This window comes from Molothrus ater, chromosome 5 (genome assembly GCF_012460135.2).
Source record: "Molothrus ater isolate BHLD 08-10-18 breed brown headed cowbird chromosome 5, BPBGC_Mater_1.1, whole genome shotgun sequence".
NCBI lineage: Eukaryota > Metazoa > Chordata > Aves > Passeriformes > Icteridae > Molothrus > Molothrus ater.
The window spans coordinates 52,391,125-52,410,646 of NC_050482.2; the positions used below are offsets into that span (position 1 = coordinate 52,391,125).

A 19,522-nucleotide genomic window follows, 5' to 3' on the forward strand; every position below is an offset into this window, starting at 1 on the left:
TACTGGGTGTGAAGTGGTATAAAAACATCTTGAAGATTTTCACATTAAAATTTTTCTCATATGAGAGAGGGATTGTCATATGGGCATTAGGAGAAAAAGTTTACCAAACTGCCTTTTATAATTCCTGTTTGAAGTTCTTGTAACCATTTGTTACAGATATAAGAGGTACTACCTTGTTGTGCTTCCCTTGATAAAGTATAGGTTTTGGAAATAAACCCCCTCGGCTACTGACCTTTTTGTATTCTTAGAAAATAAAATTTCTCTGTTGCAGAGAGAGAACTGTGTAACCAAGCAGCCAAGGAGCTGCCTTTTGAATTACTAACAATTGAGCTATGGAATAGTGCAGAAGGGAATAGTGAGCCTTGGTTCACTACTCCCTTTTTCAATTGTAGATTTCCGTATTTAAGTCTATGGCAGTGGCTATTTGAAAAGAAAGGGCCACAAATGCTTGAGCAAGCAGATCATAAATCTGATGAAGAATAAGAGGTTTTGAAATGCAAGAATAAGACATCATGATAAGAAAAAATGTAGAGAAATGGGTACCTTGGAATAGACTTCTAAATTCATGGCCTGACTTTTAAAAAATTGACGTCTTTTCATTTTCCTAACTTTATAGGACGTCAGCAATTTTGAAAATGAGGGCATTCATTCAAACTCCTATATTTAGGGCTAAGAACCTATACTTAAGCATCCATGCTTGAAAATCTTGGCTAGAATCTCCCTTTGTTCACTTTTGAGGAAAGTAATTTAGGAAAATAAATGTGTGCTCTTTACATATGGCTTACTTCGTCAGATAGTGTTCTGATCTTAAGATAAGTGGAAATAAGTTAATATAGGGAGATTTGCAGTTTTCTGAACAGAGTACTTAGAACCTTAAGTTTCCACTTGATGGGAAATAGCCATATTTTGGAACTACATTTTACCAAATTAAGACATTAATGCATCAGCATTTTCCATGTAGCAGAAACTGTGAAAAGTTGTAGTTGGTAGAAATTCAAATGTTCAAAATCATTGAAGTAAATAAGATTAAGTATTTCTGGACCTTGTGAGGAATTCTATGGCTGTTACAATAGCTGCTTCTGCAGTAAGGAATCTGGAAGACCTGGGGCTCATTGTTCTGAAACCTGGGATACTAGAAACATTTATTCCTAAACAGATTAATTCACATGAATACTGAGGATTTTCCAAAACCTGTTAGTTTTGTGTTAGAAGTTTATCACAGTTGCCTTATATTGACCCATGTTATTCCATAGTTGAATATACTGTCCCCAGTACATTATAGGGATTTCTATCAGTATAAGATACAACCAGCCTTTATGTGTGTGTTTTTTTTTATTTTTCTTGATGTGCCCAGTGGAAAATGAGCAAAATGTCCCAGTTTAATGAAATTCAGCTTTCAGTGGAATCCTTCACAATATCCTGATTGTCATCCCCAATTCTTATAGCCACTGATTCAATCATGTTGTCAGATAATCATGACATCCCTTTCATACATCTGTTGAGAAAGATTTCTCATCTTGCAGAATCTCTTCTGTATCTGTTATAATGAATGTTGGTTGATCTTCAAGCTTCTAAACTTGTTTCTTAAACACTTTGAAACAATCCATATCTTTTAGGCTTCACATATTGCAGACAGCAGAAGAGGTGAAAGATGTCATCTGTGTGTATGCTAGTCTTGTTACCTTCAGAAGGTCTTCCAGCTTTGAGGCTGTGCGCTGTTGGCTTCCAGCACCATGCTAAACCTCACATTTCACAGAACTGAAATCTTGTCTGGAGTAAAATTTTCGGTGGCTGATGCACATTTAGTTGCAGATGTCATCAGGTCACTATACTATTTTGGGGATATATTTTTGTAAGTGATAATCTTTTGCCTTGCCTCTGACACACACTTTTCCTTCCAGCTGAATCTTTACCATGAGGCTAACAACTTGAAAGACATTTCTGTGTGGGAGTACAGCTATCCTTTTTTCTTTCTCCCAGCAGGAGATGAACTAAAGTAAATGTCACCCACTTGTTCCCATATAAGTTTCATACACTCTGGGGCATTCAGATAAGTATAAACTGCTGCTGAACATCTGAGTGTCTTTGTGTCAGATTTTTTCTTTTCAACTAGTGTGTTTCATCATGAAATATTTTATATAAATTCCATTTAACTAAATGATCATTTGAAAGAAGCTTGCTTTTTTTTTTAACTGAATTTTTACTCTTCTTATTCTACTTTAGAATATAAGATAAATAACCCAGAATAAAAAAGGGAAGGAAATTACTGAAGAACACCAGCTGGGAAATAGTCCTACCAGAACCCAGACTCAGCCCCTCCTTAGCAGAGGGAGCTATGTGGGATGTGTATGTTGATATTGAACATTTATTTGTCTTGAGATACTGCTCTGCCGGTACCCAAAGCCACCGGTGTTGTACTTTGTTTCTCTTGGCCTTGTCTCTACTAATGAGATGTATCTCCTGATCACTGCTATTTCCTGATTTTTTTCTTGGCAAGGTGCCTGGTTACTGCGGAATCTGCATGAGCCAGGATGTCCTCTTCTACTCTCCTGCTGGGCTGGTGAAGTAAATGTAATTGCTGTGATCCCTTTAGCTTGGTAATGGGACACTCAGCAGCTGGCAGCTTGTGCCTTTCCCCCTCCCCTCCTCCCTCCAGGACAAGCTGGAGATTGAAAGACCTTTGTCTTTTGAAAAGCGTGTTGTGGCTTAGTGGTTTGGATATTGTTTAAGGCAGATCAGCTTCAGTGGGTTTATTCTGCCATCATGATTATCTCATATATAAGGCTGCTACCCAGCCCTTTTCTGCTTTTCCTGTAAGCACATAATGTGATCCACAGTGTCCTTGAAGCCAATACAGCAGCTTCACTGGCAGCCCTGAGTGCTGGGTTGGATCTGCAAAACCCAGTCATACACTGCTTCTCTCTACAATCTCCTCTTTCTGCTGAGGGGTCTGTTAAAATACTATGAACAAATATATGTATTTTTACATTTTCCTGTGGACTTTGTTCAGTGGGAAGCAGTATTACTCATCAAAGCAAGAAGAGAAACATTGAAAGGAAGGCACACATTTTTTATTAATGTAGAAAATGGAGAAAAAATAACCTTCATTTTTTGGGTTAAGCCCAAAAATGTAATGGAAGTATATTGGCCTGAGCTAACATAGTTTTCCTCACTTTTCATTCACACTGAAGAATCTAGTAGCATCACTCATCTTCTGCTTTAATCAACATCTGAAACTAAATACTTCTCTTGTTAGATGAAAAATACCAATTAGCAAGTACACTCATTTAGCTTTACAAATTCCATAGGAATGAGAATCCACTATTCCACTCTAGGGATCAAAGAAAGCTTGATCCCATGCTGAAGTCTAAACAAGCATATTTTCCTCTTAGGAGTTCTTTCAAAGTCTGTCCTTTTTTGCTGACAGAGAAAGTTGCTAAGCTAGGGCTAAACATGGAGGACTACAATTTGTGAGTAATTTCCACTGGTATGTTTCCTACCGCAGAAGTTAAGATCAAATTTTGTTGCTTATTTTCCCCCAAAAAGGGAGGGAGGTTAAGGGAATTAAACAAGGTATTTATAATGTCTAAGTTCACATTAGTATAGAAAAACCCATACACTTTGTGAAAGCTTGCCAGTCTTGCTGATACTGGCTTCACCCATCTTGTTTTGAAGCTTTTCAGTTAGCCTAAGTCGTGTGATTTCAGAGGTGAACCCAGATCTGATGTTTTCAAGTAAAAGGCACTCTGGTGAGTGCCTTTCTTTAACCATTAGTAAAAAAGGATATGCTAAGATTTGCAATTTCCATTCTGTTCACTATGCCAGTGAATAGCTAGAAGGCACTCACCTGAAACATCTAATATTGGGCTCCTATGGGACAGCTGTTGGTTCCCCAAGATTGTTTTGTAGAAAAGTTCTATGTAAACTCAAGGGTCCCAGAATTTCACCTCATTTAAATTGTTGTATTTAACCTAGGACAGTCTTCTTACTACAAAGATAAATTACCAGGTTCACCTAGAAACTGAAACAATTGTTTCCAAAACTCAAGTCCCCAAAGGAATATTAACTTGGCCTTTTTTTAAGGAGCTGGTGCATGGGACAAGACTCTTAGGTGTTACAAATCATCACATTCTGCTGGAGTCAAAGGTTCTGTGTGTTCATGGCCACCCAGAAACTGATTGAGTATTGTGTTGTGGTCATGTGTATTCAAATTGTGTCTCAGTGTTTTGGCCACAGAGCAGGACTCCACCAGACATGCTGCACACTCAAAACTTGACATGGTAGACACAGATAAAACTTTGTAAATTATGATGTTGTCCTTTAAGAACAGGAATTAGAAACCTTTGAACTAACGCGTTCCTCTCCCTCCTCATATCAGGCGGAACCCACTCCACTTCCACCTCATCGCAGATGCAATTGCCAAACAGATCCTGGCAACTCTGTTCCAGACGTGGATGGTCCCGGCGGTGCGCATAGACTTCTATGATGCAGATGAGCTCAAGGTAAAGACACACAGACACAGGTGTCAGTCATATACTTGTGATTTCATGTCACCCTTTGTTCCTCATCTCCCTTGACTGGTGAATTGCAGGGGAACTACTGCCTAAAAATATTCTCCCTGATGACAACTAATTCTAGCTGACATGGCTGTAACCCTGATTACACGTAACTGGAAGATGCTAAATGGCTAAAATCAGTGCAGTTCTCTAGAATGAGAGCAGCTAATGAAATGTTTTGTGTAGCAGCTTAGAATTTTACTTGCTAGCAAGAGGATTCTGGCTGTCCATCTGATCACACTATGTTTTTTTAAGGATACTTCTTCCTAGTAGCAATGGTGAAATCTTAAGAATCTTGCTCAATAAACCCAAGTCTATTACTGGAAACACCTAACTGCCTTGCATTCCTCAAGCACAGGTGTGTGAAACTCTAAGTACACACACTTCGACAAGGTAGCATTAGTACAATAGCTACCTTTTTTGTATGGATGCCCTTCCAAAAGAAATGATTATTAAAAGAGTTCAGTCAACGGGGTGGGGGGGTTGGGAATCACTCACTCAAAGTAATTCTCTTTTCATACTTAAAAAGTTTAAATCAGAACATGGAAGCACAGCATCAATTTGGAGCTGTATGTTTTTTTTTACCTGTGGAGGTAGAATGAAGTATTCAGACTTTAGCATTCGAAGTTGGTGGCAGTAATTTTTATGACTTACCAGATTGTTCTGAACAGGACCCTGAAACAAGGAAAAAACCTTAAATTTAGCAAATTGCTGTACTTACTAAAGGGGAAATTCAAAGCACAGCACGTTGGGAAATATTGAATACAGAAAGCTTTAGAAAGAGATGGAAAAGGGAAAAAAGTGATTCTTGAGAAAAATACTTTGTTTCTGGTTTTATTTTTCATTGGTTCTTTTACATGAAGCCATAAGCTGATATTAACCTAATTAGCCAGAGATCCCCCTTCTGTTCTTTATAGCTTTATAGCAAGGAGGAGGTTTTTTCCTATCAATCTCGTACGTGTCTATGTTACATGTGCTTTTCTGCAAATTGTAGGGTTTTTAATTAGCCTCTCAGCTGGGGAAGACAGACCTCTTCGTGTTTTCCTTCTGGTCATTTGGGTATGGTCCAATCTAGTTAAGTAAATAATAATCAAGAGAGCTTACTTCAGTGATCCCCAATTTCTGATTTATAGGCAAAACACTGAGTAGATATGAGGCTACAGAGCAAAACTGTTTTATCCCTCCCTCTTCAATCAGCCTTGATTTTTTTATATGACCGGTGACCTACATGCACACTAGATTATCTTGCATGCAACCCATAGGCTTTAGGTTGAGGACCAGTTTCTAGCTGGATGCAGGTATTGATGCATAAATAGGTCTTTCCAGGTTTGCCCCTCTTGTTCAGAGCTCATCATTTTCCATACCAAGCAATTTCCCTGGTTTCAGTGGCCAAAGAATCACCGTATATAGTACTGAGCATAGGAGAATGTGATAGACACTGGCAAAGGAGAGCAAAGAGTTATAAATATAAACAGAGTTTTAAAAAACCAGGAATGATGCTGGCTCATATCCAGATCATTTTGCAGGTTTTAGCAAAGACGACAGAGGAGCTGTTTACAGACAGCTGTAGAAGCTCATCTCATTTGTTTCTTATGTAGCCCCTAGAGAGGATTTAATGATTGGTTTAGGTTCATGTATTTCACCTGCACTCTTGGGAGCTGTATTTTGCTACCTGGTGTTAAGAAAACATAGAGCTGATGCTGGATGTTTACTAGAAAGCCTGTCTTTCTCTGAAGTGATCTATGGATTCACTGTTACAGTATATGTTATGTTTCAGTTTAAATGACCCTCCATAGTTCTTTTTTAAGCCTGCAATCAATGCCAATTTCTGACTTTTAAAAGGGTTTAAACTGAGTAATGGCATGAGAACTTTCTGCTTAGCTTTCATTCACTGATGTTCAGTTGTTTTGGAACACATTTTAGCTGCTGCAGAAAACATTTCATTTCATGTTTGTTTTTTTCCCATTGGATATGTATGAGCTTCCAGCCTCTTCCTTCTAACGCAGCAGGAGCTGGCATGTTAGATTAAGCCCTTAAGTCCTAGGAAAAGTCCTGCTTCTGCTCCTGTTCCTGCTCAAACAGTGGAAGAGAGCACATAATATTAGATCCTCCATAAATAATATGGATGCTTTTTTGTTTTCAAGTAGCTATTTAGAATTCAGGCAACAGTTTCCAGTAGCATATTAATTTTTTTAAAGGCAGAATTTAGAGACTAAAGTATTTGGTATTTGGCAGTGTTTCTTAACATATCCTGCAGCTCTTAAAATACATGCTGTATAGCTAAGAGATACCAGTGTCCTGAAGAAAGGCACAGAAAATTAGTCTTGGCTGTGGCTGTTGTTTTCTCTCAGGTTTTAGAGGAAAACTGGACACTTCACTGCAAGAAAGGGAAGACAAGATATCATGGATTATATCAGAATTTCTAGGGCCAGCAAACCAACATATCTACTTTGCTGCTGTGAATTAAGCATGTCAGATGTTCCTTTTAAAACTTAGAGAAGAATTATTTTTCCTTTTGCAAGGTGACACAGCTGTTCACATTCCTGTTGCACCACAAAAGCCTAGGTTCATTCTCTCCCTAGAAGCAGATGCTGCCAAAATACTAGCAGCCTGCTTAGAAGAGAGATGGAGTACAGGAAAGAATGGCCAAGGAAAGGTATATCTTTGCTTGGGGTACATTATAAGGGATGGGATAGAAGAGGAGGAAACTTAACTGTGGAGCTGAGCCAAAATAACAGCATTTCCAGGAACAGGGTCAGACGCAGTTGAGATGTCAGCTTGCTGGATGTATTTCTTTAAACCAGTTAGTTTGAAGATTTTAACAGCCAGTTGTACTAAGATGCTTGTAACCTTCCCCAACATAACTTGGCCTGTCTCCTCACTGCCTTGCCAAAAACCTCAAGGAACACGGATGGGTGCTTAAAAGCTCTCCCTCAACTCATTAGCTGTTAGGATTTGGAACTCTCTCCCATTAACTAAACCTGCTACGTGCAGTCAGTAATCAGCAATAAGCGTCCTTGAAGTGTAGGCTGCTGATAATGGTGCCAGTAATTGAACTATTCCACAGCTACATACTTCATTCTTGCACTACTCAGTATGGCCCACACAAAACTCTTCCGAATTTATGTGGCCACATATGGCTGCGACTGCAAACTGGAAAGTTACTTGGCAATGTAAATTCACTTTATATGATCAGTTTAGTTGTGTTAGTCAGCTTTGGTCCTAATGCATAGACATATCTAATACAACAATGCATCCCACAAAATAACTGGAAACTGAAAATGGTCTTTGAGCATTAAATAAAAGGAAAAAAAAATACTTGTGAAACATTCATCTATTACAGCTGTGATTTGCACATATGTGGCTGCAGGGTATTGTGTTTTTTTCAGTTCAGTCTTACATGAAGAAGCTGCAGAACAAACTATTGAAGGTGTGCAGCTTGGGCACTTGGCTTCTGCACTTTGTTGTTAAACATGGAATCAGTGAGTTTGTTTTCCCACCTGTTGCTTGACACACTGGTGACAACATCAGGTGAACTGAAGAAGGCAGAATGTAAAATGAGCAGTTGCCTGCTCTGCTGTGAGTAAATGGCCCAGATACACAGTCCTTTAATCACTGATAGAGCAGAAAAGCCATCTCCTTTAAATAGTTTAGTGCATATGTGCTGCAATTCATTTATGAATTTGAAGGGTTGGTGAACAGGGTTTTGTAATAGATGAACATTTGAACTGAAAGAGAAATATGGAAAGCTCCATTCTTTGCTATACATATAGACAATATTGCAGCTTTTACTGTTCCCCGAAACAACAGACCACAAATCTGAGTACCAGTGCTGCATTAGGTGATTTCCTATCAGAAATGTTGACATCTGCACACTCAGTCAAAATCAGTAGTCTGATACGGCACAACCAAACTCAAGTAATGCATGGCATAAAGATCACCTATCTCTGGGCATTTGCTGCAGTATGAGGTGAATTACTTCTTAGCCACTTTCATCTGAATTTTGAAGCCAGTTCACTAGGTCGGATATTGACATCATTTAGACAGACATCACAAAATACTCTGAGTTAGAAGAGACCCACAAGGATCATTGAGTCCAGCTCTTGAGTGAAGGGTCTGTAGAGAGATTGAACCCACAACCTTGGTGTCATTAGCACCATGCTCTAGCCAGCTGAGCTAATGGGCAAGGGCTATGAGACTTAAGCAGGAAAATAAAGTTTAATTCTTTAATTATGATTGTAGCATAGCTGGTTCTTGGGGCTGTGCCTGTGTGCAACCCTAGTGCACTCAAATTCCCTCAGTGGTCCAGGAACTCCCAGGCTTGTTGTCTGCACAGGTGAGATAAAGGACTGGTTTGAGACAGCAGCCCAAGTTGAAGCTAGGTGATTGATGGAACTGCTGGCACAAGAAGTATTTGACAGCTTGTTACAGGAGTGGTCCTGGTGGGAATTTCAGACAGTTGTTGAGATTCCCCAGGCAGACCCTGCTGTGGCTAGACCAATTTGTATGCTTAAGCATGTCGATTAACATCCTGGGCAAAGAATCTGGCTGTCTCAGATATTCACAGACAGTTCCTGCTGCAAAGTTAATCAATTGTACAAGAGTAAGACAATCAATCGGAACAGTTCCTGCATGCGTAGAAAGGATCATGTAGGACAGTCTATTGTACATACTTAAGATAGTTGGGAAATGTTTTGTACATAGGTGAAGGTGATCTATACTCACACATAATACATATCTTGCAGTGGTCAGGTAGGACCATGGGTCAGCTGGGTTACAAAAATTGTACAGAAACATGTTTTAGGGAGTCTCACTCAATCCAACTAAGATGACCCTGTAAGAACCCTTGCTATGGAGACTCCCTTTACCATCTAGACAGCGAGCAAGTGTCCTGTCTGGCACATTGTATTGTCCATGCAAACATTACTGTAGGTCAAAATCCCAATAGTGTTAGTTGTTTTAAAATATGCTCAGTATGTCAATGTCTTTGCAGCAAATTGCACCAAAAACAGCTCAAATGCCGTGAAATCTTTGGATACCAGCAGAAGCTCTTCCATTGAATAATAGTAGTGATATGGCTGTATGTATTGCAGTATTGCAATATACCAATTTCGGAAGCACGATCAAACAAATACTTTCAACAGAATGGCAGCTACCACTTTCTGAGCATGGGAGAGAGGGATTCTGATTGCCAGTTGGGAAGATATGAGAGTGTATTTGATGAACAGATTATTAGCTTGGTGGTTTTCACATCAGTTTAAGAAGGTGACAACGATAGCAGTGTTGATAAAGCCTTGAACAATAAAATTGGTCAGCATTCTCCTGCCTTCCATCATCTTCCTAGTAAAGAAGTTCCACTGGATGTTGCAGCCACCTATAACAATCACAGTAATAGTGACTGACTCTTAAACTATCATGACTGTAAGGATTTGACTGTATTTGCATTGCACTGCGTGCAGATTATATATTGTTAAGGGCAGCACAGGATTGTTTATCTTTTAAGTAGTTCTCTGTGTGCCTCAGAGGCAAACACACAAAGTTATACAGGAGAAGTATGTTACTTCCCTTCGTTTCTTTTCCACTTCATATGCAAGATCTAATTGCTATTAATGCAACTCAGAAAGAGAAACCCAGCATCTGTTTATGTTTACATTCATTCACGCAGCAGTAAGTATTCAGTTAAAGTGTTTCTATGGCACTGAGGTTTTGATCTAAAATTCTCACGTGTCATGGGGGGCTTGCAGTGCTCCTGCATTTCACCAGCCTTTTGTCTTCCTGGTAACTGGCCCACTGCACATGTCAGTGAAATGATAGGCATTGACTGGTGCTGCTTCCTGTCGTGTCCCCTTCTCTTTATTTTTTTTAAATATGCAAATCCAAGATACTGGAAAATGAAGTCTCTAATCAAAAGATTTTACAGATTTGTATAACATTTATGACTTATTTTTAGATTTGAATTTCTACTTTATAATTGAGATTTTGTGTATTTGCTAATGGACATATTGAGTGCTAAAGGCCTGAAGTCTCAGGTGATAAAAGATGCTTGTGGTTGTGATGCAGTGCTGCCATCTTAAGAACAGTCTTTTATCAATAATTTTCAGTAAAGATGACTGGAAATTAACAGACTTGGTTTTTTAAGCCAAGATATTTTCTTTCAGACTGTTTGGGAGGAAATTAGTATCCACCAAGAAACAGATAGCAATTCAAACTCCCCAGCACAGTGGAACCTTTGTGAAGTCTGCCTCCTGTGTTACATTGTGCAGTGCTTCCACTACTATTCGAGAAGAAAGCCTCATGTCTGACTTTGTAAACCCATTGTACTTTCCTGCTGCTGCTGGTGCTTTGAAAAAACATTGGCGTTCTTTGTTAGTTTTATAATTTAGTTCTAATTGCTGTGGGCCTCTCTGTAGCTCCACCTTTTTCTTGATTCTAGGGAAAAGCAGTACAGTTGTTCTGTTCTGTGTCCACCAGGAAGATGGGGTAGCTGCTCTGTGTAACATATGTGGAGTGAGGACTAAGGAGCCAACTCTCTTCCTCTTAAAATCACCCACATTTGTATCATAGTAGCTGACTGTGACATTTCAACAGCAAGGATTTTTGTTTGGCATTCAGCTTCCTCAACAGTGCTCATTGCAGCAACATGTGCTGCACCTCCAGGGTAGGCAATTTTAGCAGAGAATGAGAAAAGGATGAATAACTTCACATGAGATTTTCCAAAAATTATTCAGTTTGACAGAAATTAAAAAGCATGCCCTGGAAAAGCCTAAAAAAGACACGTCTCAAACTAACTTGGGCAGCTGTCGTTTGTTCCATGCATCCCCATTACAGCAGCTGCTTTCTCAGAGCATTATCATCCACCTATGAGAAATGAGAGCATTTTGCTGACCTAACCTTGGATATACAGAAGTTATTTGAACACTTTGATCTGCATGAGGGATGTAGGGTGTATATCCCCTGTACTTGCTGGAGAGAGTTAATGGTCATCCTGTGCTCCAACACAATTTCTTTCTTTGGCACCTGCAGGTAGAAAGCTGGGTAGACATATAATGGCTATAGTTAGATGGTCTTAGCTCTTAATGGCTCTTCACTTGCTCACAGGGACACCTCCCTGTCAAAGGGCATTCAATAACTCACAGAAGAGCAGCAGTGAGTGCTCAAGGCATTCCTAGTGAAGATCAGTATTGATGTGAGCATTTTATCAAAATGTTTAATGAGCCTTGTTTCTAGATTTACAAAGAACTGAAGTAAATGTATTTCCATGTCTGATTGATAAGCTGAAAAATATAGGAGGCTGCAAGGACTCCAAGAATATTCTTGATTCACAACCTGGGAGCTGAAATGGTTAGATTTCCTCATTTGTTAATGATGTTGGCTTATTTGTGGTGTTGGCTTATTTCTGAGAAACAACTGAGATTCAGGGAAGTGTTGGGCAATAGATCAGATGTGAGCTACTTCCCGTGGAGCAGTTCAGCAGGCAGTGTAGGAACCAAGTCTTCTGAAGGACTGGGGCTGAAATAGTCATTCTTGTGGACAGAAATAATGTTCACCTTGTCTGGGCACACATTTTTGTGTGACAAGTTTTCACAGCAGTGAAAATGACAATCATGCTGTGTGCCTGGCACAGCACAAGCACATGCTGAAGTCACTCTTCTCACAGGTCTGAAACCATCTCAGTCCAGGTAAGGGTGTACAGGCTGATTTTAGTCTCAACACTTGCTTTAAAGGGGGGGATAGGTAATAACATTGTTAATGAAATGCTATTTACATCATCTCTTTTTGAGTCGACTTAGTATGAGAACATTTGGACTTGTAAATTGAGAAATTTTGTTTCTTTTAGTGAAGTTAACACTTTTCAGGTCAGTCTGCCGTCCTACAAAGTTTGATTTTTTGAGATACGTAGTAAGGTTATTAATGAGATGCCATTGATGGTAGTTTGACTTGAGTCATTTCTCTTAGTAGAGCTACCTCTTTTCCAATCAAATTTTTTAATCCTGTGGAAGTTTCATTCTTTGAGCTTAAGTTGATGGTGTCTAGGTCTCACCCTTTCAGAAAAAAAGATGAAAACTGAGTAGTATTTTGATCCCCTGTTAATTTTCCCATATACTCCTCCATTACTTGAGATTCAACCCCTTTCACAGCTGAATGGATTCCACAGTTTTTAGCTGACACAGATGAAAGCCTTTTAAATAGTTCCATCTGTATTGTTTTAATGAGACATTTGGGACCTGTGTTCACCTGTCTGATCGCAATTTTATCTGACAGTCTTTAGGGTGAAACTCCAAGATTACATGGAATTAGGATGCCACTGGTGGACTTAGCCCTCAGATGTTTCAGGAAGTTGTAAGAGTTACGTGCCTGCTACATGGACACTTCATTTAAACACTACTCATGCAAACTCACTGTTATCTGAATTATTTGATAATTGATAATTAATTGCCCTGCCCTTAACCAGAAGCAGGGCAATTAACTAGACTGATGTCATGAACTTCAGTGTTTCTTGTTTTTGAAGGAGCCCAGCTTTCCCAATGTCTTTATTTTCTTCAGATTGTTTATCTAGTTAATGCTGCATTGTTTGAGAGACAACGTAGCTCTTTATAAAAAAAAGGAAAAGAATAATTTTTCACCATATCACATTCACTGCTTTTTGCACTAGGTTATTGTTAGTTTTGCTTGTTCGTAATTGTAATACCTTTTGTCCTTTATTATTCTTTTTATTCTGGATGTATTCCTGGAGCATTTTAGTCCCTAGGAGTTTTGAGAGATGGTAATACTTAGCACTGGAGAAAAGAACACTGTTTTATGTAATTTTTATTCCCATGAAGCAGTAATTGCTATATAGGAAGTTGCACTCACCTGGCCTCCAACTCTGCAGGGTGGAGGTTGATTTGTTTTCCTGGAAGTTCTTTGCTTTTGGTGAAAAAAAGAGACATAAGAGTTCTTTATGGGATATAGCATTTATTCCACTAGTTGGATGTGTGTTCCACCAACTAATGGCCTTTTTTTGGTGCAGCATTTTCAGCTGTTGAAGTTCTACTATTCTTACTCTTTAGGCAGAAACAGTGTAAGTTTAGGTCTGGAGGAAGGTGATTTTACTGGTGAGATGCCCAATAGTAAGTAGGGATTTTCTTCTGAAAAGAAGAATGGATTCTTTTTCTCATAAGCATTTGCTATGTTTTGACTTTGTGTTAAGATATCAGATATCTGGTGGAAGCTGCATTCCCACATCCTTTCCACAAACCACCCTAGGACATCAGGAAAGTTCTTCACTGAGAGGGTAGTTGGTCTCTGGAACAGGCTCCCCAGGGTCATGTCGCCAAGCTCGTGAACTCTGGTCATGACTCCAAGCCTGACCATGGATGAACCTGTTAGTCATAGGGATTAGCTTTAGGTAGTCCTGTGAGGAGAAGAGAGTTGCACTCAATGATTCTTATGGGTCCCATCTAACTTGATATATTCTATGATTCTTTATTTTGCAACTCTGGCTGTCAAACACTGTTTTGTAAGTATACAAGCTGGATGGGAATCTTTCAGGCTTAAAAGGGTGGGAAGGCAGTCCCTCAACATTCTTGGTGTCTGGTTGGGAATGTTTTTGTGCATGATAACTAGTGTTTTACACCTGCAATCTCCTTTCTCAGGTATTACTTGGTTAGCAATAGTCACTGTAACTTCTGCAACCTTCTTTGATAATCCTTACAAAAGGATTTTTCATTTGGGAGAGAATCCCACTTCAGATAGGTTTTTGTCTCTGAGTTGGAGCTTTTGTCTATCCATCAAAACATGTTTATGCAGCATATGCTGTTGCATTTTATCCTGGATAGTGCATCTTGATGACACCTGTTTGTTATCCTGACATCATGCAAAATGCAGGTTGTGTTGCTGGGCTTTCACCCCAAGAGCTGCATGGAAATGTGCTAGAACATGGAATGGCTGCAGCTAGTGTGTATGTACTTGCATAGTTACTGAAGTGGAAAAGCTTCAGTACATCAGACAGTGATAATATTTTCATGGATTAGTATCTTCCCTGATGAATTAGCACAAAGAGCTTGTTGATTGAGTTCACTGGCAATTAAAGCAGGCAATTGATCTTTCTTATCTTTCCATACAGATGAAGCGAGAAGGGCAGCCCTGAGTTTTCACCACTGGGCGAGTTCTGGCCAGATCTACCTGTCAGTCAGCTTTTAGCAGAAAGCTCTGGCTTTCTGCCATTTTATCTACTTCAGCTTGTTTGTCTCTTTTCACTCATTCACTGACAGGAAGAAAAAATAAAAAGGCTTTATCTTATCTTCTAGGGAAGATTTGTTCTTTTGCCTCTTCTGGAGAGGAGGGGCTGGAGGCTGATGTTTGGCTGGTTCTCAGTGACCTCTCTTGGGATGCTCAGACTCTTTTAGGTCCTCCACCCTTGACTGCTGCACTGGAAACAGCTGTGGTTGAGGCCAGGGGCCTCAAAGGAACAAGAAACAAAGATACAGCACTAACTGAGACTGGCTAGACTTTTTCATTCTGCAGTCTCATTTTGCACAAGTGAAGAAAGGAAAACAAAGAGAGCATTCAGCATTTTGGAGATAGCAAGAAACAATGAAAAAAATTAGAAAGTCTCAAATGAGAGTAAAGAAAAGGACTCAAATAGAAACTGGCCATTTGAGTTTTATGGGGCTAAATAAAGTGGGAGAAAAGCCAGCTAAATACCTAAGGGGAGGGAGATAGTCCTTAAAGATCCCAGTAGGTGAATTACCTTTTGGTCCTTTCTTTTCTGAAGAAGCTGTGTGGCTGAATGTTTTGTTGCCTAAGTGGCAGAGACCAAAAAAAAAAAAAACCCACCTACATCAGTTTTAGTTTATGTCTGCAGTTGTATCCGTATAAAACATGGATAAGCTCTTGGCACCCTCATTTAATTTTGTTCTTAAGGATGTTGTTTTGAAGAAGCATCCTTGAATCAGGTTTTTCCCACTTGTCTGCCCTTTGTGTGCATGTGTGTATTGATGAGAGATTTGGAAGGAAAATATAAAAAAAGAAAAGAAAAAAAGTCCTCAACATCAGTCAGACTGTGTTATGGACTTTGCTACAGAGATGAAAATTAATTTGCAGTTATTTTCCTTTGCTGTATGCTGATGCTGATTTTGGAGGTTTTGTTTGTTCTGCCTTTTTAATATCTAATCTCCCTTTCCAGTTGTGGCTTGCTCCACAGTTTCTGCATTTGCTCTACATTATCCAGGACCCAGAGGTTCAAATAATCATCCATTTCTATCTCAACCTTTTTGCTCAGTGTTATTTGTATCCAGACTTGTTGCACACATGTGTGGAAGATACCATCTGTTTCTTAAAGTGAAAGATGAGGCAGAATCCTATTAAAGTCACCAGTGCTTCTGTGATGAGCAAGAACAGCCTCAAAGGCCAGCAGAAATAGAAAAATAATTTTAGCAAAGATGTATAAATTCCTTTTTCCTTACAATTGTTTCTTAGAGCAAGTTATTATTTCTTAAAATACTCAGAAACCAGAAATTCTGAATCCAGAAGAGTTACCCAACTTTGCTGTATTTTTGGTTTCCTTGACAACCATTCATATAAATAGTAAGGACTTGTTATGAGGGGGAATATCAGTATAATCAAAACATGTGAATCACACAGGAAAAAACTAAATTCAATGTGGAAGTTACAAGTTATCCAGCAAACATTAATAGAAGAGTCTGGTTTTGTTCAAATAAGGCTCTTCTGTTAATGTTTGCTGGATGCCTGACAAGGATAGAGCAGATGCAGTGATTTTCTGAAGGTAAGATGCAAGGAGATTCCTTTTGGCTTTCCTTCTAAGAAGACTTGGTGATGACAGCAATCCTCTTCCTCTCAGGATCTGTGAGGATTTAGAATTTCTCAATCTAGGTTCTTTTTTTATTATTATTATTATTATTATTATTATTATTATTATTATTATTATTATTATTATTATTATTATTATTATTATTATGGTTATCTGTAAAAAAAAATGTGCTAAAGACAGGCATGAATGCTTACCCAAATTTAAATGGTAACCTACTTTTCCCCTTCCTCAGTGATTCCCAGTTAACCCAGTCTCTGCAACAAGGTGTTGATACCTCTTCCCTGGAAGCAAGAGAGTGAGAAAGGGGATCAGTCACATGTCCCGGCAAAGAGGTTAGATATTGTGAGGTATAGTCAATGTAAAATGGGAAGGATTATCCTGGAACTAATCCTGAGCTGTGCTAGTGCTGCTGGAATTGTGACTCAAGTTTCAGGAATGTGGGAAGAGGTATGGCATATATTCACAGCAGGATGAAATTCTCCCTTTGTGAAAAACAGTGGTGAGAAAAACCATGCATAAAGAAAACTTCCTGTCCTCTGCCAGCAAATCAATATTGATTTTTTACCCCCTCTTTTTATGCTTTATGTTACAAATCACAGAATATGATCATTATTAAAGTGGTGGCAGTATTTTCCTCCAGTTTAGAAGTGACATGAAAGCCCCAGTTCTGTTAGCTTTGTCTTAAATGAAGGCCACATGATTTAAAAACCAATATCTTGCTACTTGTAGTGTTCATAGTAGCAGCAAAGCACTAAGCAAGTAATGAAAAAGCTGTGAAAAACAAGTTGTCAGCTGTGTCTAGAAAGTTATTTATCCAGTCGGAGGAAATAACAATTTTTATTGTTACCTGATTCACACATCGGAATTTCAGGATTGTTCCCCATGCCTAGGATATTTGTAAGGGCTGCCTGAAGCCAGCAGCTACAAAAGACTTTGGCTGGTTTTGCTTCACAGAGATCCCTCCCGCTGGAAGTTCTTTCACCATATAGATTGAGCTGCTTTTCAGATCAGTGTGAGATACAATTCATCTACAACTTGTGCAGATTTAAAACACTCTGTGATTTTGCTGTGGCCTGGAAGTTTTGCTCTGCTTTCTTTTAAGATTTCAAACTTAGTTTATCATGTGACTGATGCAATTTTCAAGGAAGATATTGCCTATATTGAAGTTGTTTAAGAGCAAGTAGATGCCAATTACTTTTGGATATCCATGTTTCCATTGAGTCATTTATTACAAAACCTGATTCACATTTCTCTTTGTTTTAATTAGTCTGTTCTAGATGCTAGGTATTTTTAGTGGTAAAACCTGGCATGAAGGCTCTGGAGAGGCAAAATCTACAGACTGTATTTTCTACTTCCCTCTGCCTTTTCTGTTTTCTTAGTTCTTCTATTTGCTGCTGGCTGTTTCCCCAGCACAGGGAATCTGCAACCATTAGTCTGGATGGTGATGGAATTGGGTTCTGTTTGATCCCATTTATGAGCCCACCTCTGAGATGGGGAGGAGGCATGGAGGTGGCACCTTGTGCCTCAGGGCTGCTGATTCTCAGCCTGGTGCCTCACCCCAGCCAGCCTGACCTACAGGCTCCTGCAAGGCACTGACCTGGTGGTGCTTTTGTGGAGTCAGCCGAGCAGCACGGGTGTCTTTGCCCTTCAGTGGGCAAGGGGATACTATGTCATAGCTCTGCATTATTTTGATCGATTTTTTTTTCCCCCAAGCATACCTAGGAAGATGCGGTGAATGTAGTGACAAAATCAATATGGTATTGGAGGTTGCATTTTTCCAGGGTAAAGTGTTTAAGTATATGCTGCCAGGGAAACATTTTATCAGCCAAAATTCCATCTTACCACGCTGAGCGAGGGGCACTTCTTGTACCTCAGAGTGTTCTGTGGCTGTATATTCTGTGGGACAGTGAGGAATTTCATTAAGTAAATGGCAAAAAAATACTATTTAACAGAGAAGGAGGTCTGACAGGAACCTTATGAAGTTCAACAAAAAGTGCAAAATTTTGCATATGGGAACTAACCCATGTACCATGACATGCTGAGGGTTGCCCTGCTGGAAAGCAGCTTAGTAGAAAAGAATCTGGGGGACACCAGGTCAAACAAGAGCCAGGAATTTGCCCTTGCAGCAATTGACAGATAAAACATTGACACCAGGTCAAGGGACTTTTCCCCTCAGCACTGCTGAGGCCACAGAAGGAGGGCTGGGTCCAGGCTGAGTTCTGGGCACCTCAGCACAAGAGAGACATGAAAATAATGGAGAATCCAGCCAAGGGCTACTAAGATGATGAAGGGATTGAACCACCTCACATGCAAGGGAAGGTGAGAAAGCTGGGACTGTTCATCCAGAGAAGAGAAGGCTTGGAGGGGGATCTTATCATTGTACATAAATACTTGGAGGGAGGGTGTGAAAAGGACAGAGCCAAGCTCTTGTCAGAATGCCCAGAGACAGAACAACGGACAGTGGGCACAAACTGAGATACAGAAGGAGCCCTCTGAACATCAGGAAACATTATTTTACTGTGAGGGTAACCAAGCACTGGCTCAAGGTGCCCAGTGAGAATGTGGAGTCCCTATCCTTGGACATAGTCAAAAGCCATCTGAACATGGCCACTGGCTCTGGGTGGCCGTGCTTGTCAGGGGGAAGTTGGACCAAATGATTCCCAGAGGTACCTTCAAAGCTTGTTCTGTGATTTTGTGATGCTGTACTGAGTAAACCTATTCATCAGAAAAGTCAGGATAGAATTTTCTTCTGGTAGGGAAGTAATCAGAAGTCTTTAATGGGGGAAATGCTTTTAGAAGGGAAACTTCTATTTATAGAAAGGAAATGCAGTCTTAAGTTTGTGCAGTTGCTAGCTAAAAGTTTTGAGAGCTTTTTTTAATGGTACTATTAAATATCACCTTCCAATCCAAGAAGCATGTAGCAAATCAGGCTATTAGGCTTTCTGTCAACCTCTAGTGCTTCAGAGAAGCTGGTAAACTATAAGAGAAACATTACATACAGTCCTACAGTCCCATATAGCCTTAATTTATCTTTCCTCTGGCTATTGTTTTGATGCTTCACTTTGTGTACATGTAAACATGTATTAAGGTAAGACAGCAAATACATAATTTCTTTTCTTGTGCTTCATCTCACTGCTCTGTTTATCATGATTTT

General features: G+C 39.5%; 1 protein-coding gene across 2 annotated transcripts in view; it reads left to right on the plus strand.

The window, feature by feature from the left end:
* LARGE1 (LARGE xylosyl- and glucuronyltransferase 1) overlaps positions 1-19,522 on the plus strand; it is a 279,977-nt gene that overhangs the window by 143,889 nt on the left and 116,566 nt on the right. For both annotated transcript variants that reach the window (XM_036401466.2, XM_036401467.2), the window contains one exon: positions 4,379-4,502. In XM_036401466.2, the coding sequence (XP_036257359.1) occupies positions 4,379-4,502 (124 nt within the window). The remainder of the gene's footprint in view (positions 1-4,378; positions 4,503-19,522) is intronic.